The 23,821-nt window shown below is 43.7% G+C and overlaps 1 protein-coding gene across 1 annotated transcript in view; it reads left to right on the top strand.

Annotated features, from left to right (window-relative positions):
• The window catches only part of LOC142590513 (cytochrome P450 3A6-like), a 53,832-nt gene that overhangs the window by 12,281 nt on the left and 17,730 nt on the right, over positions 1 to 23,821 (top strand). Inside the window, exons 5-10 of the mRNA XM_075702699.1 lie at positions 1,029 to 1,154; positions 6,135 to 6,372; positions 15,182 to 15,309; positions 20,736 to 20,832; positions 21,759 to 21,822; positions 21,897 to 22,005. Of these exons, the coding sequence (XP_075558814.1) occupies positions 1,029 to 1,154; positions 6,135 to 6,372; positions 15,182 to 15,309; positions 20,736 to 20,832; positions 21,759 to 21,822; positions 21,897 to 22,005 (762 nt within the window). The remainder of the gene's footprint in view (positions 1 to 1,028; positions 1,155 to 6,134; positions 6,373 to 15,181; positions 15,310 to 20,735; positions 20,833 to 21,758; positions 21,823 to 21,896; positions 22,006 to 23,821) is intronic.

Genomic DNA, 23,821 nt, shown 5'->3' with positions numbered 1-23,821 from the left:
GAGTGACTTGTGGCAGGCGTTCCTAACGAATGTTTCGAAACAGAATGGATGCAATTCATAAAATCCTTGTGTAATTAAAAAAAGTAAGCGTGGATTTCGTGCTCTAGGGAACATTTGACCTTGAACTACTCGGCGTCTGCAGGATGCCAAATTAAGATTATAATATGTTCGTAGACACATCAGTTAATGTGCAAACCTCCGTGAAACTTCATCTTCGGTTAACTTCTTGGTGTGCATTTTACCAAGGCCATCCCTAAGCGTCCTGCCGCACGCGTCTTCTGCGAGAAACGGCAATGCTTTGCCATCACAGGGGGGAAGGTTTCCAGACTCATTCAAAGGCTTGTTGCTCGAATAGGAACAACACGTGCATTTTCTGTGTGTCAAGAGCTATATACGTATGTTGTTCGGTATTGAAATTTCGCACACTGTAGCGTATGAAGTGGGGATATAATATAAAGGTAACGAAAGACGCAAGCAGAATAAATTGTTTTAACTGAAATATATAAAAAAGTGTCACAAGGAAATGAAAGTACAGAAAGACAACATGCCGCATATAAGCGAAGTGCAACAAGCAAATCAAAGTACAGAAAGGCAACTTGCTGCCGGTTGGAGTCAAACTCACAACCTCCGCGGCGCTTGATCGACTGAGGCATACGTTCTCCGCTTTCCTTGGCATCTCTGGCTGTTAGTTTGATGTGGTTGTATGCGACAAGAATTCAGTCACCTTCGTTCGAACGAAGGGGCTTGAATACTTGTCGAGAAGCGCGAGGAGAATGAGCGAGGAGAGGGCGGGGATCTCCACGCTCTCCTTAGCTCATCTCGTAGCCTCGATGCCTTGAGGCAGCGTGCGACGGTCCACTGACCCATTCTTTCGCCATCCCTTCACGTGCTGCGAACTGCCAATAAAACTCATTTTGCAATATGAAATTTCCTGAATTTTGTGATCCTACTTTCTTGCGGGCGGTAGCAATAGCAAGACACCAAGAAAAAAGTTCCAAGCTGCTCACTACAACCTGCCTTTCCCGCAGCGCATGATGCAAATCTACGAGATGAACCCTCACTTAGCCAAGTACATCGTCGTGTCCAAAGGTTCAGTTTGGAAGAGCGCACGAACCTCCATGTCGAAATTCTTCACCACATCGAAGCTGAAAGCGGTAAGTGAATGCACGTGGGATCTCAACCCGCTCTATCAGGATCCAAACGAAGTATACTTGAAATGTTAAATCTTTATCACAATGTTACATATCACGGTCACATTCGCCAAAATTAAAAACAAACTGAACTGTTTTGCTGCTCAGGCAAGCAGCAATTTAAGGGATACATTGCAGGAAACATAACTACGTGGCGGCGTTGTTTTCTGTGAAACTGTGTTTTGCCATTTTCGTGCCGTGTGAAGCGCAACTACGAGTCTGTTACAACATAACTTTTTATTTTGCAAAATGAAATATTGAAGAGCGAGGGTGGTATTTTTAATAGGAATATCAGAGATGCGATGAATTAAGTTCATCTGGGTCATGGTCTTTTACGGTCCTTTGTTTAAGCTGCCCAGTTAAAAAAACAAAACAGGAAATTTTAATCTGTCGTATTTTGGGACGTTCTGTTGTCTCACGTCCTTTAGTTTCTGATCAATATTTAATTAAAAATTGACAGAGACCTCTTTAGGGCTACATAAATTTGTTAGCGCAATAACGTTTCCCACACGGGGTTCGAATTCTCGACGTGATGACTCTGAACCCAGTACCTTACCACTGCACCACACCGAACGTTGCTTTTATTACATGGAAAACAAAATTTAAGATATATTACAGAGCGGAGACTAGTACACACTCAAAACTCGGGCAAAAACACACATGCGTCGAATAAGTGCATCCAGTCTGGTGGAGGTTCTGCGCAGCGTACGCAGTTCTCTCGTAAGCAGCACTTTCACGAAAGAAGGTTTTTAGAGATCGCAGGCTTTCGGCATGGTGATCATATAGTCTACATGTACATATTCTGTACAAAGCAAGTGTACAAACCAACTTTAATACCGATGTCGGTGCTATCAGCATTGTCGCATTCAGAGAATGCATCATTGAATACCGCGCAAAAGGAAAGTACAGTGTACACCACCGATGTGATACGGACATACAATTTTAAAGCGTCGCAACCGAAAGCGCTTCAGTCGCGGCGTCAGAAATTATGTCGTTGTGATAGAAAGTGGCACATTTCCAACGGCATGACAGAAAGCGTCTGTCGTTGCAACAGAGAGTTCCTGTTGCGCCGTCAAAATCGCTGTCGCGATAGAAAGTTGTGTTTCGACTTCAGCACTCTTCTAGCCGTGACAGATCGTTTCTGTTGCGACTTCAGAAGTCTTAGTCTTCGCAACAGAATTTTTTTTGTTGCGATGGCAGAATTTCTGTCGTAACGTCAGAAATGTCTCTTGCAACTACAAAAACATAAGGAACTTCAGTAGTACGACAGAAATTTCTGTAGTCGCAACAAAAATTTCTGTAGTTGCGACAGAAATTTCTGTCTTTTTCTATAGCTTGGACGTTCAATTAGCCACAAAGATTCATGTCAGGAAACAGTATGCAGATTTTCGCTCAACATTGAGGAAATTAAAATATTTAAGATATCTAATTTCTCTGAAATTAAAATCGAAACACGTACTTGATTTCTTCTGCAAGCAAGTGAAGTGCTTCTACTAACACATGAAAAACAGGAAGATTAATCGAATGCAGGGTGCATTATTGTATATCTGGCAAATGTATGTCGTCTAACTGGGACATCGTAATGCTCTTTGAAGAAGCGCGAAGTTACTAGTACTAGTTATTTTACGATAGATTACGCAGTCACCTGCAAATAAACATAACTGAGAGGGAATGTTAGTGGGCAAGTCATTTAGTAAAATAAAAATAGCAGTGGTCCGAGCATGGAGCCTTGCGGCACTCCAGGTAAGACATGTGTCGCAGGTAACGCTGTCTCATTTGCAAAAACAAACTGAACGCGGTAAGTCGGCAAGGCTTCAATCCATGTATAAATAGCAGGGTCGATATTAAGTACGTGTAGTTTATGTAAAAGAAGGCAGCGGTTTTCCTTGTCACAAGCATTAGCGAAATCAAGGCATGCGCAGTTAGTAAGAAAACCAGAATCAATAGTGCTATGTAAAGCAATACTGAAGAATAGAAGTTGAGTGTCACACCAAAATTTCTTACGAAATCCGTGTTCAAATGGAGTAAAAAAATTGTTGTTCTCAGGAAAGCACTAAGATGTGAGTATACGACCTGTTCCATTATTTTGCATAGTACAGATGTAAGTGATATTGGTCTGCAATCGCGTGGGTTAGACGTATGGCCGCATTTATCAATCGTTATAACTTTCCCTATTTTCCAATCTGTTGGTAGTGATCTAGTAGTAACTGATTGGGTGAAAACGCATTCTAATATGATAGAAGAGTATTCCTTAGTATTCTTAAGATATTTGGAGTTAATTTCGTCAACGCCAAACCGAAAAGAGCGGTACCGAAGCTCTCTTACCGAAGAGAGCGGTAATTTGCCGATTATAGCGCGAATGCCAGAAGAGCCAAGTGTCATAGTTTGAATCGCAGCGTAGTTATATTGGCGAAGCAGTGGATAATCACGAACCATTGACGATTGAATGGTGACGGTATGATTACAATACAATGTGGAAGAAATATTGACGTCGTTGGCAGACGCATGCCAACAATGACAAGTGATTACAGTGATCCTTACAATAATAATATTTGGGGTTTTACGTGCCAAAACCACTTTCTGATTATGAGGCACGCCGTAGTGGAGGACTCCGGAAATTTTGACCACCTGGGGTTCTTTAACGTGCACCTAAATCTAAGCACACGGGTGTTTTCGCATTTCGCCCCCATCGAAATGCGGCCGCCGTGGCCGGGATGCGATCCCGCGACCTCGTGCTCAGCAACCCAACACCATAGCCACTGAGCAACCACGGCGGGTGTAGCCTTACAATGACCACCAACATAGGTTATATAATATTACTTCATTAATGCGGTGTGTCGCCATACTATTCAATTGCTAATGGCATTATTCATCATGATATCTCCCGTAATATGCTCATTTGCTGCTGCCGTAGGTTTTTGGCAGTGGCTTAATAGTGTACACGCTTACTCCACTGCCGAAAGTGCAAAGTGCAGGCCTCTCACTTTTGCGCCTCCGCTATAGAGACTACATCCACCCGTGCGGCAACCAGTGCACTAACTAGTCCACCTGCGTTTGGCGCAATGCCGGATGTGGTAAAACTCTCTAACATATCGTAGAGCTTTTGAAAGACGAAACTTAACATAGAGATCACGTAGGGGAAATTCAATATAGCAATAGATGCAGTAAAATATGTTGAAATGTAAGGTAGGCTAGCTCACCATTTGTCCGCGCTCCGTGTCTCAGGGAATGCCAATAAACATCATTATAATAATAATCATCATCACATTGCCACACCCTCGCCCGCTTTTCTTCTCATCCAAAGCTTACAGCGCAAAGAGTGCGATATGATCTCATTGCACGGGGGTTTTTATACGGCCCATCACGGCGACGGCACGAATTTGCCTTTAGTGTCCATAGCATCGACATCGCGATAAAGCTCACTGATATTAGAAGTCACTGCAGTGACGCCATCATGAACGACACGTTGAATAGCCGACATGACTGCGTGTTTTAATTTCGGTTTATACGCTAGTTGGTCACGCCAGGCAGGACAAAAGTGTGCGCGCATAGCTTACATGAATGCCGGGATACCTGAATGTCGGCAAGTAAAATAAGGTTTTGACACTTCTACACTCTGCAAATAAGCAGGATCCGGCGCCTTTCTTTCGTCGAATTCGGATGAGATCGCACGTCAACCCTGACAGTTTGTTGTTACCAACACTCGCTATGCTCATAAATCTGCTGATGGCGTCATCCGTGAATGCGGCTTGAAGCAGGATGCTGTATTAGTAGCGCAACTAGCACTGCGACATCATCCAAGCCTTATTGCAGCGACGTTACCATACGTAGGTATACTAACATAATTTTGAAATATTAATTTCACTACATACCTGCAGTCTATCGGCATAATAAAAATAAAACTTAACATAAACTGTAATGACCTTCAGAACAGTCGTACCTTATAATAACCTAGGGAACTTATTTAACCGAATTAGATGAACATTGGTTTCGCATATTGGCAGCACTGGCTTCACATAGCCCGTAATACGCTCTTTATTCACAAGTATAAGATAGTTGCCTTGTTTATTTCCTCGAAGACACCAGTGAAAGCAATTGCATACTTCGTATTCGCATAAATATTGTGAAAAGAAGGAGGACCTTGTAGTTGCTCACTAACATTCTTTTCAAGCTAGGAAAATACGTTTCGCCACACATTTCACTTAAGCAGTTGCGTTCCCACCGCATTTCAACTCCGAATCATGTGCAGTGGTATTAGGGCTCCGGGAGACACTCTGGATAAAGGCAACATCAAGCAATCAAACAACTGAATAAATAATTTTGAAAAAAGGCTGTCATCAACTTACACAGAGAAACATTTATCGTACATCACCCATCATTTATTTCCTACTTCAACGAAAAAGGAAGAGAACGTGGATCGCGTAGTCCACCATGGAGACCGGGAAAGCGGACTGTACGCTTCGTGTAACGCATAAGCAGTGCGAAAAAGTGAGTGTTCGGTCTATATCCTTAAAGCACAAGTTCAATCTGCACACTTGAAACTTTCAGTACACATCACGCATGGCACGGTTCCTATTCTCTGTAAATATGAAATGGTTGTCATTTTGTTCCTTCCTGGGCAGCGGAAAACAACTTGTTAGCGTTTCATATAACGCGTATAAGGAAGCTGAATCGTCTGCCCGTTACCCTTAACATTCATCAAATTCGCTCAATATGTAAACTTAGTGAGTGATTTAGTTTCTTCAGAAAACCGCGAAGATTGCCTTGTAACGTTTCAGAGGGGTTCTTGTCGCCACTACCAGCTTCGCTGTAAAAACAAAAAGCAGCAACACAAAAGTAAAACTTATGCGATGTGATCATGATGTTACTAGGCGAGCTTTCATCGTTGCGGCCAATATTTGTGCCGAGAGCAGCGATTCAAAACTCCTATCGCTAACTCTACAGGTGATGCCTTCGCTACTCCACGCCCAGGAGGAGTTTATACGTGTTCTAGGCGAGCATGCCGATCGTGGAATCGAGGTGGACATCAACAGCATCTGCGAACGCTTCACGTTCGACACGATCAGCAAAGCGGCGTACGGCATGGACACGAATGTGCAGAGGAATCCCAAGTACCCACTGTTTACGAAGGCCCTGGCTTTCATGCCGAACATCACATCAGGCTTGTTCTACAACCTTGGCCGTAAGTGGAAGTCTTTCATCGCTTGAGTACTAGGAGTGTCAAAGTGAAAAATTGTATGTGTGATGTGCGTTAAGCCGGTAACGTGGTGGATGTATATGTATGAACTAACGGTTAACTGCTCCGGCCTCCCCTCAGTTGCACTTCTAAGCTCGAAGAGGCACAACGTGCGTGAAGCAACACTGAGCAGCATTTTGCGATGTGGTAAGCGTTGTTTAAATCATGAATCCAATACCTTAAAGAGGTGCGACGTAATGCCTAACGCATTTGTCTGGCATTTACCGCTAAATCGCCCCTGAAGCTTTTTTTTTTTGAAGTATGTAGTTTCCAGACCTGTCTGTGTGCATCAGCATGACGGCGTATACGTAGCACTAGCGCGTTCATTCATGAATACCGTGCCGGTGTGTGTGAGGGAACGACGAAAACCTTTGATGCGCGATAAGCTGAACAAATAAATGACTCACTGAAGGAATCTACAAATCAATACAGGAGCGAACTAAAGCCGACACTTCTTATTTGCCATTGTGGACACGGCACGAAGCATGACAGCATAGGGTAAAAAATGTAGGCGAGAAGCGCTCTCTGACAACTCTTATTAACTACAGGCTATATAATTAACCATCGCCACCCTCGTGTAACCGTTCCAGTACGACAAGTTATAAGTGAGGCTCACCAAAATAGTAGAAACTGCAGGAAATAGACTCACCAATCTGCAAAGCCCAATCAACAGCAGCTTTATTTATTTATTTGTTCCGCAAGTGCAACCAATGTCTGCTTTATGTATATGTACCATCGTATGCCGATATGGGCCAAGCTTCAGTAATTTGTCGCTTCCGTTTATTTGTACGGATGGGTAAAGGGACAGCCTTGGCGAACTGCGGTCCGTAAATAGCATTGTAGCAACTCGCAGTTACCGTTCCATGCTAGACGTTCACGTTTTGTCAGCTGACGTGACTGCACTTTTGTCGCATGTGGCTTGCACCTTAAGAATCGTGTAGTATATCAAAAACATTACTTCTGCACTTAAGAACGTCATTTGCGTGCATCGTACTGTACGCAGTACAGAGAGCTCTCCACATGCCAGTTGCGAGCACTCTCGTGAGGCACCCTTCTAAGCGCCTCATTGCTAAAGCCGCTAGGCATTACTTATCGCATCGCCATTAGAAGAGCGCCAGAAACGCGTCGCACACGGCAAGACAGCGCGCGTATCTCGTGCACGCGCACACGGCAGCGCCCGAGTCTCCCGTTCAATGAGAAGTCACGGCGTGGCTCCTGGTCTTCGGGGCCGGTGAAAGTGTGTTCGGTGTGAGGACGCGTTGCACTTTTCAATAGGCTCCTGCTAACTCTGCTTGCAAATTGCGTGAAAGTGCTTTATTCTTGAGTTTCCGGTAACAAGTTCACCCACATTAAAGTAGTTTGTTTAGTGTCCTTCATTGAAGGGAACTACAATGTCACCTTCCTTTTGGAACTTGCAATCTTTTTTTTTCTTTTGTAACTGAAGCACAAATACCGCTTAGCTCGTGTGATCGGTATTGGGGACGATCTCCACCAGTGGAAAAGCTGGCGCCGCCGTCGGCGTGACGCGGTATGAGGGATCACGTGGACACAGTGGCTGTGTCGGCTGCTTCGCAAGCGCCGAAGCGAGCTCAAAACTGAGATTTGAAGTCCCACCTGCGCTACCGTTCTGATTAAGGGGAGAGGTTCTCCCGGTTCGGGTGTGTGCTTGACAACGCTTGAAAGTCATACAATAGGCAGTAGTGCCTTTGAAGGCGTCCAACATGGTAGGCTACTGATCGGTGCCGCAGTGCTCAACGTACACAATGGAGCCCGGTGTGAGCCTTCACGCATATAGGTGCAGGACGAGGAGGTGCGTGAAGCTTGCATTGCGAAACTTCGAACGGGCAAGCGGCCATCCACTACAACTCAGGTGTGCAACAAGCACTTCCGCAAGGAAGATTTCTGCTACGGCGTCGGGGCTGCGATGTTCGGCGAATAGCCGCAAGCGCGCACTGAGACGCTCGGCCACGCGCGCTGCGCGGTTCATGTCATGAAGATTTGCTCTACGAACTTGTTGATACTAGATACTGGCAAGTTCACTGGGTTGGAAAGGGAACGCTAAGAAGCACATAAAAAGAAGGCATGGCATATGCTCATGCTTGTGTAGCACCAAATGAAATGTACTGGATTACAATAAAGAAGCAGCGGGTCATTGCTCGCTTAAAAGACTGATAAACATACAGTGTGACGCAGCCTAAAAATAATGATATTGAAACGCCCAAGGCTTTAGAAGAAAAAAAAAGATTTAATCGTCGCGAAGGGACATCACAAGTCGATGTTGTAGGCGTCAAAGTCCCTAGTTATAAAGAAATTATTTTTCAACAGTTTTGATCCGCGAAACAATGGTTGCTGGTGTACTGTCAAATGCTAATATGTTGCGGCCTAAGACACACGGCACGGTGCGAAAACGCGCTCGCAGCGAAAGCGAAACATAGTGCGCGGACACGCACGCAGACGCGCAGTCGACCACCGCGATGCCGTGTGATCGCTGCACTGAGGCTTCATTTTGCTATGCTCTATTTACTTATACGGATAGCCCATCATAAGAACATCTTTGACGTAGTTTGCTCTCAGCATTGCGAATCTTTCAAGCAAGACACTGGTTCGGGGAACTCCATGGCGGCGACCGCGCCCAGTGGATGTTCGCTGTACGCATTCGGTAAAGAGATCCATAAATAATTCGTTTAGCGCAGAACAACGGACACAAGAAAAGGCGACAGGACAAGGCGCTTGTGTTCTTGTGTCCGTTGCTTTGCGCTAAACGAAGTATTTATGGATCCGCACCAACTAGCCCGCCAACACATTGTGCGGTAAAGAGATAGCGTCTGTAAACCATCATGTGGCTGTTGTTTGACGAAGATTATTGTTCTGACAGTAAAAAACTTTCTTTGTTTCCAGAGTACATACAAAGATGCCCACGAACGCTCCCGCGTGGCGTTTTTATCGAGCGCCAACAGTGAAACCTATGACGAGCCCGCCCCGTTATATCATCATATCAAAGGCGGCGAGTTTTAATTTTTCCAAGGGGGGGGGGGGATCTGGGGTCTGACCAGTTTGTCCCCAACCCCATATGTGTGTATATATATATATATATATATATATATATATATATATTAACTTAAAGAAACTTCGTGTAACCTCGAAGATTTGAGCGCTGAAGTGACGGCGTTGTATGAGTATATACAAGACCTCATAGTAGGAGACAGTTCGATTTCGCACCCTGAGTCCTCTCGGTGCTGTAATCTTCCTTCGTGTAACTGTCGCGTATACTTGGCTATCGCTAATACTGCTTCGCCTTTCCGGCGAAACGGCAGCCTCTCTCTCTCTGTCGATATATATTTTTCTGTGAGCCCGAGTATAAGCGCTGCTGAGGATGACTGCTGTTGATCCTGATTTCGAGTTAATCCAGCTTGGCCTCATTTCGGTTACTGAGGAAATTACACAGAGTTCCCCAGCTGTCAATAACCAAGACATAAAAAAGAGCAGTTACGTTACTCGAAGAAAACCTAGTGCATATTGTTTCCAGTACAGTGGAGTAGCCGCCAGCAGTTCTTTCCTTACTGAGATTTAATTCGGTAATTGCAAATAAATATCTAGCTCGAGAAGTGCGGTCCGAATTTTCAAAATGTCAATCAGGCTTTTGTAGGCACCCCGAAATCACATCTAACCGTGGTCTTTTCAGCAACCTACTAATTGCGTGCAATTCTTTTCGACTCGCTAAGAAGCCGCACGAAGTATCAAAAATACTACGTGAGTGTGCTCCCAGCCACATCATAAAGCAGTGCCCTCAAATAAGCTGATTGAAAGCAACTGCACTGTCTGTCGCCAACCCATCACCTTGATAATGCGACGGAAGGAGCACCAACAGCAGGTTTCGCGGCTTCGCAGCTATTTCTTCCCCTCATTTCTACGTCACACTTATTACCCGTCTCTTAAGGCCGACTTATCACATTGATAAGATGTGGCCCAAGCGCCACTCTGATCAAGCACGGAATGCCAAAAGTAATTGGCATATAATTTTCAAAATGCCGGCTTTGCTCGCACTGCATCTAAAGAGTGGTGCGAAGCTGTATTTGGTGCCAGAAACTTGCTTCAGACCTAAGCCAAATTAAAGAGACCATTTTATTTTTTATGAAGGTATAGGTGTTGCAAGAACAACTTCGTATTCAAAAATAAAAGCGAAATAAACAGACCGGGAAGCTGCCGACGTGTACAGTAGCCAAAACCGATGCGTCCAAGAAAGTAAATATACCACTTATAGGTTAGCCGAACTGGCAATCAGGATGTCTGTACAAAAATAACAAAACCCATGAGATTTCAGCGTACCCGTACTGTCTATGAATTCGTAAGGTGCGTAGAACACCAGCCTATAGGACGTGTTCGAATAGGTCTCATTTTGCTGCTACGCAGTACTGTGTCCGTTTTATCAAATCTTCAGCGGCCTTCTTGATGATCGCCACCTGGACTCTACGGCAGGCATCCGTTGTCCTTGCCTTGAACTAATCTGACGTAAGTCTCGATCATGTAATCGCGATCTTTTATATAACCGCAAAGAAAGAAATCGAATGGAGAGAAAGCCGGTGGCCTAGCCGGCCAATTTACAGGCCCGTGCCTTCCAACCTATTGAGCATGAAATGTCGCATCCAGCCAGTTTCGTGCTCGGCTGCTGCTGTGTGTGGGCTCTGCATCTTGCTGATACCACAGAAGTAGAACACGTCACAGCGATACTTCGCTGAGAAACTCATCCAGCACACCTTCAAGCAGTTCGTTCACGAAACGCTGTTCAATCAGTATGTGATCGAAGAAGATGGCACGGGTTATGGCACCGGCGTAAGTTCCGAACCACACATTGAGCCACCACTGGTACTGGTGCCGATTGCGCTTTACCCAGTGTAGATTGGAGTCCCTCTATTAGTGCGCATTATGCAAATTTTCCTAGGCATTTCGGCAAAAATTCGCTTCATCTGAGCACGTGATGTTGCTCAATAAGTCCAGTGACTCATCGGCATTTGCGAGGACCAAATTCGAGAAATTTAGACGATTCTACAGGTCCCTATGCTCTGAGCACTGCTGCTGATTACGGTGGTACGGGTGAAAGGCCGCCATTTAGAATCCTCCAAACTGACGAATTGGAAACTGCTACCTGCGCGACCACGTCTCGCACGCTAGCATGATGGTTCGAGGCCATAAATGCTAGAACATCCGTGCCTAGGCTAGTGCACAAAGTCTGAGTCCTCTGCCGCTGTTTCATGAAGCTGCTGGTTTGTCTCAGGTTTTCGTAATTTCTGACGATATTCGGTGCATTCGGTGTACCGCCACACTTCCATAACTGATATCTATATTTGCGGCCTTCCTCTGATTGCCATTTGCAGATCTCAACGCAAGGATCATGTTCACCTTCTGCTCATTAGAGAAACACATGGCAACTGGGACGAAACAAAAGGCACTTTTAAACATTTGTATTGACGTTGTCGATTCACTTTTGAGGCGATAGGTTCTATGGCAAAAAAGATGAACCATCCGTGCACTTTTCTACGCTAAGATAACAGCTATCACAGTTTGTTTAGAACTAACACCAAACGCGACGTGTTACTAGCGCCGAGGCAAGGCAGATAAGGCACTAGCTCGATCGCGACGATTTGCAGTGAAGCTGTATATGGCTAGATGATTCGTCCGTTCGTCTGTCGCCTGTACACCGAAAACTTCTCTAGCGCAACCCCATGCGAATGCACGAAAAAAAAAGCGAAAGAGAGGCGCACGATTGGCTGCTCCAGTCCTGACGTCGTTGCTCTCTGTCGTAGCCGAGCGGGTACACAGCAGTTTCCCTTCGGCTCCGAAATGGGTAGGCCACGCCTCATACGTACTCCTGAGGAGCAGGCAGCTCTGGATCAACAACGCCGCGAGCGGAACCGGGAACGAGATTGTCTACGCCGTGACGATGCTGCAGCCCGGGCACAAGAACAGGCTCGTGCAGCCCAGCGCAAGCAGCAAATGCGCAACGAGGATCCGGCATCCTACGAAGCCGTCGTTTATTTAAACGTCGGGATTAACCCAGTCATAAACACCGGGGCGACATGTTTCAGCTTGGCTGGTTCACTTATGTACGCAGGGCTTGGGCAGAGATTCTTTTTTCTTTACGTCCTTTATTTCGCTCTTTTAAGTCAGAAGGAGCCTGTTCGAGAGCATTGCTTTATAATGGGGATCGAAGCGCAGTCACGTGGAATTCTGCATATTTCGCGGGGTTTATTAGCCGGAAGAAATTGGTACCCAATTAGTACGTTACTAAAAATACCACAGTTACATGTTCCTTGGCTGTGCCTTGAAATGCTTCATTGACACTTTGAGTATTAGAATAGTACGTCTCGAGTTAAATATTTAATTACAATTGCCTAATTACATCTCAGTAACCATAAGATTGTCGGCAGCTGCTCCACTGTACTGTAAACAATATGCAATGGGTTTTCTTCGAGTAACGCATTGCTCTTTTTTTGTAAATCTGGGTGCATGATAGTTCGTTGGGGCACCCTGTACATATTTATTACCTTTGCATGCAAATGACGATGTTTTCATCCATATTAAAGGTTGTAAATTATTAGAAACGTTCTTTCTTTCACGAGTCGTTAGCTTTACTTATTGGAAAGCGAAGGAATACTGAGTCACACAACATTCACGTTCATTTCGCATGCCATGGTTAAAAGGCTCTGCCGAAAGGGTCACTGAAGTCTATAGGTTTTTTTCATGGTCAAAAAAGCAGGCAAAGAAGGTTGGAGTGTGGTTAACATATATCATTTTATTCATTCTCTAGGCATAGGCTATAATACCTTTAGAAATAATATTTCATTGCCTACTTCTTACTCTTTCAGAAATATAATGAAATTTGTTTACTGTGTGTAGGCGCTTCCGACAGGTGACAACTCCGTAAGTCCTCGCCCCCAATACGAAGCATCGATAGGACATCGTTTCACGTCCTCTTCAACCGCTCCTAGGCAATGAAACAATAGTTAGATACACACGCACGCACACACGCACGCACATGCACATGCACACATATACAATACACCCACACAAGTGGGTCAATGAAACCCGAGTGTCCCAGAGTGTCTTTCTTTTGAGCCATCGCCGCTGCTGTTGAAAAAGAATAACGGTAGTTTACTTCATGTGGGAAATAAACCTTCAGGATATCTGGCATTAGTACCAATGCAGATTATACTTCCATCGTAACGCGCTCTTTGTTTCTCAAATTTTCTGTGCAAGGTAGTTTGATATAATATGACCAGATAAGAATTCGATGTGACGCCTTCTTTCCAATTGCAGATAGCTCAGAATTTCAAGTTGATGATTTTTCCGAGGACGTATTGTAGAAGAGTATTAACCAGGCAATACAATTCCTTGCTAAAATAAATATGAATGCTGCGCATATATCCGCAGTGATACTAGACAGCAGTAAAATGCCACTTATTTGGCTAACCTGGGTGGCGATCGTTGCTTTATTACACGCCTGTGGACAAAATATGTCTTGCCTCTTGCAATAAACAAATACGTGTCAATGAACGAAAGCTGTAGCCATGTACATTGAAGAATGTGCTAAACGCACTGCTTATTTTCGAGAAGGTTATTTGAAAGTGTAGAAGTTAAGGATACTTGATAGGATATTTTGTGTATTGTCATATTATATGTACGTTTATTATTATACGTACGTTTGCTAGTACTGCCTCATTTGTCGGAATGTCTGCCGGTAAGTAGCACTTTTCCATGAAGCCCGCAACCTCCGTATACAAATGTAGTGGTGCTGTGAATACATGCTACAATATCTGAGTGAGTTTTGTAGGGGCATCAGCTTCTAATACCAAAATTAGTTGTTAATAATAATATATTTTTGCATTACAAAGGACATTTAGCTCTAATGGATACGTGTGCTGGTACTACTGTATCCGAAACTCTGAGGAAACAAAAATGCGGTTACGATTATTAGGGTACCTCATTCGCCTTCCGATGTGTATTCTCGATGGGTGGCAGGTGCTAAGTAAAAAAAGTGGCACTCCCACCAGTCTCACCGCCAGGTATGTATGTATGTATGTATGTATGTATGTATGCATGTATGTATGTATGTATGTATGTATGTATGTATGTATGTATGTATGTATGTATGTATGTATGTATGTATGTATGTACGCATGCATGCATGTATGTATGTATGTATGTATGTATGTATGTATGTATGTATGTATGTATGTATGTATGTATGTATGTATGTATGTATGTATGTATGTATCTATCTATCTATCTGTCTATCAATGTGTCTGTCTGTCTGTCTGTCTGTCTGTCTATGTCGGGCTGGTCCAGGAAGGGAACCTGGTTGAAAACCATATGACCAACTCAGGTCACTGCTGTACGACACAGGTTGTGTGCAGCTGGTCAGTGAACCTACTTAACGACAACTTGGTGCACTAGCTATGTGCCGCAGGATGCGGGCTGCTGTTCCGAGAGAAAAATAATTCTTGACAGTTATTCCGGTGCTGATCGGAATTGAACAAGCGTCGCGTATATTTCATATTGTCATATATCATCATACTCTAGCGAGGCGTGAACTTCGTGGCAGGGCCATTAGATGGCGCAGCAGATGTAGTTTTGTGTGGTGCTGCTACATGGCGTGAAAAATTGGGGCGAGCGATGTGCGGCATAATTCTTTTTTGATTTGCGAATACCAGAAATCTAGAATTGATAGTCAGAAAAATTTATATATATCTTGTTCCAGAAAACCTATACCACTGGGCATGGATTCCTCAGATACTCGCCAAGATGGGCGCCATGTATGCTAACCCTGTTTCTGATATGGCTAAAAAGGTCGAAGAAATTATTGAATACCGGCGAAAAAATCCTCAGGTAAGTAATGCGCCGGTATTTGGCGCCTCACGTAATGACACCTGTAAGAAACTGGGGAACACTTGTAGAAGTGATTCAACATGAATTTACATTAAAAGAAATGTCTGTGCTTGTCTTATATGAAATATTCCTAGCTCCACTGTGTCCAGTGCGACCATTTCAAGTAACCATAGAAAAATATTCATTTTCTCGTCGGTTTTCCTCAAAAATATGGACTGCCCATTTTTTTAGTGATCTGTAACTTATTGTTTATGGCCCACTAAAGTCTGTACAGCTTGCTTTAACACTAGTGGAATACCGAAGCAATCTAAGCGTGTGACTTCGCGTTCATCCTCACCTTACCATATTTATTTGAGAACTGATAACAGCCCACTCGCACGCCTTGTATCATTGAACATATGAAAAACCAACAAAGCCACCAAGGAAAACAGCGAAAGTTACTTGTAGTAACTAATTGAATCAAAGAAATGATAATTTAATGGAATTGAAAGTGGATGAGAAAATAAATTGCCGCAGGTGGGGAACGATCCCACGTCATGGCACAACACGTGCGGTGCTCTAACCATTAGAGTTAACCAATGACTAAGTTATGACAAATTCAATTGCTACCTGTAGACTTCGCAAGGTGGATCCACTTGGAACGAATTCTCAGGATTACGTCAGTTTCCAGATAATAATTCCCGAACTTTGCGGAGAAATGCATTGGCGTTCCAGTTACTTTTGTGCTTCAATGCATTAAGCGACATTTTCCTATAACTATAAGGGAAACGCCAATGCATCTGTTCGCAAAGTTCGCGAATTGATATCTAGAAACTGGTTGCAGACTGAGAATTCCTTCCAAGTCGATCCGCTTGTTAACTCCACGGCTAGAATTTGTAAATATCAATATGGACCATAAAGTAATCAGGTAAAACTTAATTTGTGAATTCCTCTTATTAGTCGGTTATGCATTACAGTTTTTGTGCAAGTAATGTCAGCCTCTTCGAGTAGACCAGCTCATGAACTAGAGTTCTACTATCTGCCACAGGCAGCCTTTAAAAATGTTTGAAAGTTCACTGTAAGAGCCTTTATATCTCCCTCAGCAGTCCAACGAAATAGTCTTCTATGACTTCGTGCTTGGGAATATCCCATAACAATTCTCGGTCTGCGTTTTCGTAGGCTGCCTTGCTAACTAGAAAATCGACCCATAAAAGTATATTCTGAGATATTGAAATCTGTATGCACTTAGTACAAAGATATCCTGCAAGCGTGTGCCTCGTCTGAACCCATTCTCTATTTCCCCCACTATATAATTTTTCTCTACCTACTTCGGCAGTTCTAATTTTATGGTTGATTTGCCATTCTATACGTAACCAACGTTACCGTAACTGGCCTACACAAGCTTGTCTTATCCTGATCACTTCTGCCTTTGTAGATGAGGCTCGTCTTGATTTCACATCATCCGACAGGGATTTGCTTTGTTCTAATCTCTTGCTCTATAGAATTAGTCAGCAGTGCCTTGACTTGTCGGCGCGGGTGTTTCATTACATGTATTGGAATTTCTTCGGGAGCTGCGATAGTGTAAGTAGGCACATTTTCTGAATTTTTTTCTCCAGTAAAAGTTTTCTATTCTAAATTATTATCTCTAAGGCTTCTCCCTTGTTCCTGAATATGTTCAATACGGAACTAGGCTCTCTTTGGCGCTGAAATGATCCCTAATAACATTTTTGATGTGCCGTACCACATCGTGTCCTTTGAAGATGTTACAATCTTCATCTCTTATGGTTCCTTGCGCATTTTATTTAAAGATTCGAGTTCTCTTACATTGTTCCATAATCTTTTTTGATGTGCCTTTGTCACTTGTCGGAATGTTATGCCGCCAAAGTCCACTTGCGCATTTACATTCTCTTGCACGAGCTCACTCGTTACCCTTTCCTTTTCTCTGTACCTGTTTCATCCAGGGGCACATTTTCGTCGTGTAAAGCCATCTCTCTCGCTTCTCGATAATCCTTTGACGCCTGCTTACGATATTTTGAAGCTTGCTTTCTTTCCTTGTTCCGCCACCTGCGTGGTTTTCACCATTCCAATCCTCGATTTTTTTTTAGCGGTATCTCTTTTATCTCCTGTGGCAAGCGCCTTCCAGTTCCTTATATTTCCAGGCATTTGTAGGAAGCACCTTCATTTGGTTCTCTATATTTTTGCTATCCCTGTTACTTATTTTAATTCATTTCGAAGAATTCTGCTGTTATTGCTTCACGTTTCGCGTTAGAAGCTTTCCCAAGTTTTGAGGTAGGACTCTTATGATCGCTAAACAGGCTATTATTTCCATGTTAATCTATCATCATTTGCTCTAGTCGTCGGAAGACAATTTCTGGGATTCAGGCGTAGTCGATATAAGACTGCGTGTTACCTCATTGTCACGTTACCTGCCCATGCCTCCTTATTTCTGTTCATCGCACAGATCCAGCTCTAGAGAACTATTGTAATCAGTATATCTGTCTAAATCCTGGATTGCTCCAAACAACTCCGGGTTTGATTTCCTGAAGTCAATAATATCGGTTTTAATGCAATCGGCAAGAAATTTCTTTTTATCTCTGCTTTCACTACTTCTCCATAGGCAAGCTACTCCAAGCCACATCTTCTTCCTTGTCATATGCTGGTAACCCATAAACACTGCCTACATGTCTCTTTTATGTTTGCCACTTCATACCTCGTCTAATTAGCATGTGTTGACCCAATGAATCTGTTGCATCACTCCCATACAAAATTGCCAACAGCAATCACCTGCTCCAGATATCCTGCAAGCGCTTCAGTCACACCGCACACATAAAATGCTTCGTCATTCAGCTGCGCTTGAAAGGATAGACATTTCCCCTGCTGGCGACCACCCTGCATATTCAAGTAGCAAACTTTACCGTCTATATACTTATCCTATGTGCACATCTGCTTAACTTCTTGTGGCGTAATTCAGCTCCTTGCTTGTGTGTCCCTACATTCAATACCTGAAAAACTTTCCTGATTGCTTGGGACCCGCTTAAAAAAGCTACTACCCGTGACGCGAATCGGCGTCAAACAGGTGTTGACACATTATTGCTAAATTATATCCCGCCACGCACAAAGGCACCTTTTCGGCCTTCTCAGTAAACTTCTCGGTTGATATCAATGACTGTAAAATTCATTGCTTAGCAAGTGCCCAATCCTCACTGTTTACTGCAAACACAGCCCTCTAAATGCCACAGCGCTGCGTTTCAACCTCTGGCAATGTGCGCACTGCGATTTGCGCTATCGATGAAACTTTCCGAAGATCGGTAACTCCTTTGGCTATTTGCTTCGAGATACTTGACCCCCACCCGGCCAGTACGTAAAACACTCCACCCATTATGACCACTAAGGGCCGCCCCTTCGCTGTGTCCCCCTTGTGATGCTTGGCTTTCTCTATCACTTCCTTAATGGGTTTCCCGAAAGCGCGCTAGACGTTACTCTTTCGCCTGCAACTACCTCTCTGTTGTGTCCAGGTCTACTTTAGGCATGTTTGAATCCGCAACAAAGACAGCTCGACGCTATTCTTTCTCCTCGCCACCGAAAGCTGCACATGGGGCCGCAATGCCCTCCACCCCTGTCCGATCCTTACCATTCACTTTGCTGTCGTCTTGCGCAGCGAGCCCGTTAGCGCTAAGCTTCGTCGTGACCATCACTGACGTGTTCATCATTGATTTCTGGCGTGGAGGTTCTGGCTTCCTTACCTGCTCTCACTTCGGAGCCAGCCACGCTGGTAGTGCTCGCACTAAAGTGTTCAACACTGCTATCCCGCAGGGCGGGCCCTCATCTACATTTCTGCGTTGGCTAGCTTATCTTCTACCACCTTCCTCTGCCTCTGCTTTTCCCTTCAGTTCCTTTTCTAGTTTCCCAACCTGCTTAACTAGGTCATGATTTTCCTCCTCTAAACGGTTTAGTGGACACCTTTGCACACGTATCTACAGATAAAATATTACCTATTTGCCTCGCCTACTAACTCAAACCACGTTTCTTCCAATACTAAAAGTAGGAGCAGAACGCTCGCTCTCAAAACAACGCGCCTCTGGGCTCCTCCTACAATCGACCATTATCTTGTACTAACATGGCGCCATACAGAAGTAACACTGTTTGTATAAAAAGCTTTCTTAGTAAAAATTATGAATACATCTATTTGTTAGTTACCTATATCTAACCAAAAACACGAGGAAACTGAACAGCATGAAAAATAATATATAGATTGCTCGTTTAATGCAACACTTCTAACAGCCAAATGAGGGAAACATTTATTAGAAATATTATGGATTTGGTGCGCAGCATCTGCTGCGCTGAGAAAGCACTTCCAATGGGCACATCTGTTTCCATCCGCATGATTCTCTCGAATGAAGCTTTTACAAAGAAATGAAGACACGATGACAGTTCAACTGATCCTAGTGTCGAGCACTTAGGCCACCTCTCTAGTGCAGCTGTGAAACTGAAATATGTCGAAGAACTTTGGCACATACTACCCTTGCAACAATCAGTAGCATGTATTAATACCGCCGAGCGCACGCATAGAAACCTCGACATTGCATACCCGAGATGGTATAGGCCACATACTTTGAAATTACATAAATATATCAAACGAACAGGGAGTGCCGACACAATATATTTAAGGAAAGGGTTGCGAACTACTTCAAACGATACTTTCGTTTAGGGTTGCCAAATTTACTGCAGAAGTAGTGGGAACGGGTGAGAGAGTGAAGACTGACCATCTCGTTCCCTGACGCCACCAGTCTGTACGTGCAACAAGGTTCCACAATTTCTGTTAGTCTTAGCATGTCGCGATTTAGAACCACGAAGCTACAGTTATCTGGCTAACACAGCCAACAAAGGCATAGAGGTACTGTGAATACCTCGCATATATAAAATACAGACAAAAACATGAGAAAAACGAAACCACATACACATTGTTACGTGAAAGCAGAGTAGATAAACTATTTACACGGTGTTTCTACAAGGAATAGCAAGCACTGTCCAATACGGACGCCCGCACCAAGTAAGGCACGTAGTCGTCCTCAGATCTGCTTCAGGCCGCTTAAGTCTCAATAAATCTAACTGTCCACGTCATCATCTTCGAACAGCACGTACCAATATTTTTGGCAATCAAACAAAAGACGAAATAGACGGCTCTGCAATCCTGCTGCCAATCACTTTAATAAGAACATATGGTTTATTCATTGTTATTGTGGAGAAAAAGAACGCAAAGTTAAGGACATTTCGTCTTCTAGACTGTGTGCAGTAGGGACTCGAGACATTTACTCAAATGTCGGGGCTGTCCGGTTCAGTTTGAGATGACCCTACTTGGGTTAGGTCATGCATGGTAGGGCGTCCAAAGCGAACACGGATTGTCTTTTATTGGTTAAACAGCCTTCATATCAGCCTTTTGTTTTCAGAGAAACTTACCAGACATGGCTCAGATCTTATTAGATGGAGTGCTCAGCAGAGGAGACTCTAGCCTAAAGCAACATGAATCCATAGTTGAAGCCACAGGTACGATACGTTTTTACCTCTTTCAGCGTTCACAAAAAATTTATTTCAGAACTTGAAGTGTTGAATTAAAGGTCATCTTTAAAATTGAACGTCTTCATGCATCATTTTGATGGCCGTTTTTTCTTCAAAGACGGATTTGTCCCGAACAACTTCGTGCGCATTTCTTAAGCTGCGTCAGTGTATCCTATCTTCGACAAAATATGCTGATATATATATATAGATATATATATATATAGAAGCTTCAGGAGGAATCTGGTACTCAGGAAGTGATAGCCAGAATGTAGATGCCTGCAAGCTCCCGACCATGTTCATGCGAGTTACGTTTATCTAACAAGAAATGTCGCGGGAGCCGCTGTTGGGGAAGGGGACCGGTTTTCTTCCCGACGAAGACAAGTGTCGTTTTCGAAGCGATGGCAAAAGTAAGATTCCTTCCTAGAAACCTCTTGAAATCTCGTCAAGCCGCCTTCAGCTACTCTCCCCCCGTGAGCATTCCTTTGGTACAAAATACTACCTTCCCAATTTCAGTACTGATTCTCGAGTCTTCCGACCAGATGTCGCATTTACCTTTTATCTGGGGATTGTTTTATATGTCCAGGTGTTTATTGACAGGGTATGCAAGGAGCGAGAGGTTGAACTCGGTGCGTCAGTGAAAACTCTGCTAGCAGTCAGAACCGGCCCCATGCATAAACGCTGGTGATGCGCCAGATTGACGGGCACTTCTTCGTTCTATATAATATACTGAAGATGCGCCTGGCTAACCGGTCTTTCTTCTTCTTCATTACATATGTTTTCTTTTATAAATATGGGCTTGTTAGGCTTCCAAGCAAATGTGTTACCCTAAATTTAGCTTTGGGCGTCAAGCTTGGGTCCATATTTAGCTGTAAATAATGTACCATTTTCACCAATGAATTACCTTCTCCTCATAGCACCACTGCCTCGTGAAACACTAAATGAATTGACGTCCAACTGTGTGGCAATCTTCATTGGAGGGTAAGTATCGTTATTAGTCCAAAGTGAATGCTTGAAAGTTATGTGGTACTGTCTTACGCGTTCTGCTAGCGCAGGTACGACACTACCCGGCTAGTACTGACTTTCTGGTTTTATCTGATGGGAAGACATCCTGACATACAAGAGAAAATGCGGCAAGAAGTTCTTGAAGCCTTCGAAAAAGAGGTGAGTCTCTTTCTTTTTCTTCGTCACATCATATTTCAGCATGTGCTAATGAGGCATAATACCGATTTATAGCGCTCTATAGGCCGCGTGTTCCGATGTAGCTTTGATTTCGCCCCTATCGAAACGCGGCCGCCATGCGTGCTCAACAACGAGACGCCATAGTCACAAAGCCATCATGACATGTAGTTGTATATTTATTAGAATATACAGATTGTCCATGGCACATTTGGTCGTCAAAGCCACATTGTAAATTGAACATTTATAAGAGATGTGTTTAGCTTATTATCTCTGAGAAGGTTTAGCGGCGTCCTTACCAAGAGAAGTGCTGCTGCGACGCAGAGCAACCGGGCTCGTTTTGCGAGGGCTTCTTCACATCTAATTAGGCGCGCCTGTCCTATTGTTCGAAAAGGCCAGCATTGGGAAAGTTTCAATCATAATATGTCGATCTGCAAAAAGTTCAACAGGCCTAGTCCATGTGGCGTGCACGCGAAAACTTGCGTACTTCGTCATTAAACTTGATAGCATGCAAGAAATCCCGCTAAGCGACATGTAATGATTTGAAATGGCGTGTTCTGAAATTAGAAAACATAAAATTCAGCGTGTACGCTGTAGTATTCATCTGCATACAACATTCTGAATAATTTACTCTTGGGGCGCTATAACCTAAAGCTTTCGAAAGTGTTTCTATTTCACTTCTAGCATTCGTCATCAATGATAAGTCAAATATTTTCCGACAAAGCACACTTCGTCAATCTGTCACGCGACGCCACTAAAGCTGCCGAAACTAGCCATCTGATAAGATGCGTAATAATCTATTGTGCATAATTAGGGTATAGAAAAGATTACATTTGGCCTCCGATCTCGAACAAATATTTTTGGGCTATGTTCACTTCGCATGCCTGTCACGTGGCATCACAATACCACAAAAACCCACGGTGTCGATGTGATGCGTAGGCCCTAAAAATGCGTTATTATGCCGAAGAAAACTGCATATTTTTTTTTCTAAAAAGCCAAAGACTGCCCTGTTCCGAAAAAAATAGAAGATTGAATAAAATTGAATTGAGATTAAGAGAAAAAAAAATGGAGCTGGGCCGGCCATGTTATATGTAGGATGGATAACCGGCGGACCATTAGAGTTACAGAAGTGCCACGAGAAGGCAAGCGCAGTCGAGGACGGCAGAAAACTAGGTGGGGTGCGGAAATTAGAAAGTTTGCCGGCGCAAGTTGGAATCAGTTGGCGCAGGGCAGGGATAATTGGAGTTCGCAGGAAGAGGCCTTCTTCCTCCACTGGACATCAAAATAGGCTGCTGCTGATGATGATCATTACACCAGGTGACACGCGATGTAGCAGTTAGAAAGGTAGCGGTTCTAGGGATATAGGGAATGCTTGTGGAGCAAAAATAATATTATGGAGGTATATAAATATTGATATAAAGAAAAAAACATGTACGGCATACCCGATTAATTCAAGTAGGCTAGGTGACTGTTTGTGGCTGTCTCGTTTCAAGTGAAATGCCATTAATTCATCATCATAGTCACCACTAGCATCGCATAGTGCGATTTGACACCCGATGTTGCATGATGCGCGCCGGGTAGCTTCGGTACGTAGAAACTTTGCATTGCAGTTCCGTGATATTCGACGAGGTGGCCCGTCATGTAGCTGCTGCATGTAGCATTTGCATGTAGCATTTGCATGCTGCATGTAGCTGGACTTGGCTAACTCAAGTAGGCTAGGTGACTATTTCACGCCATCCCATTTCGAAGGAGGTTAGAATTTACCATGACTATCATCATCATCATCATCATCAAGAACAAC

The sequence above is a fragment of the Dermacentor variabilis genome, chromosome 8, assembly GCF_050947875.1.
Source record: "Dermacentor variabilis isolate Ectoservices chromosome 8, ASM5094787v1, whole genome shotgun sequence".
NCBI lineage: Eukaryota > Metazoa > Arthropoda > Arachnida > Ixodida > Ixodidae > Dermacentor > Dermacentor variabilis.
The sequence above is the reverse complement of the archived record's forward strand: the minus strand, read 5'-3'. Positions and strand labels throughout refer to the sequence as shown.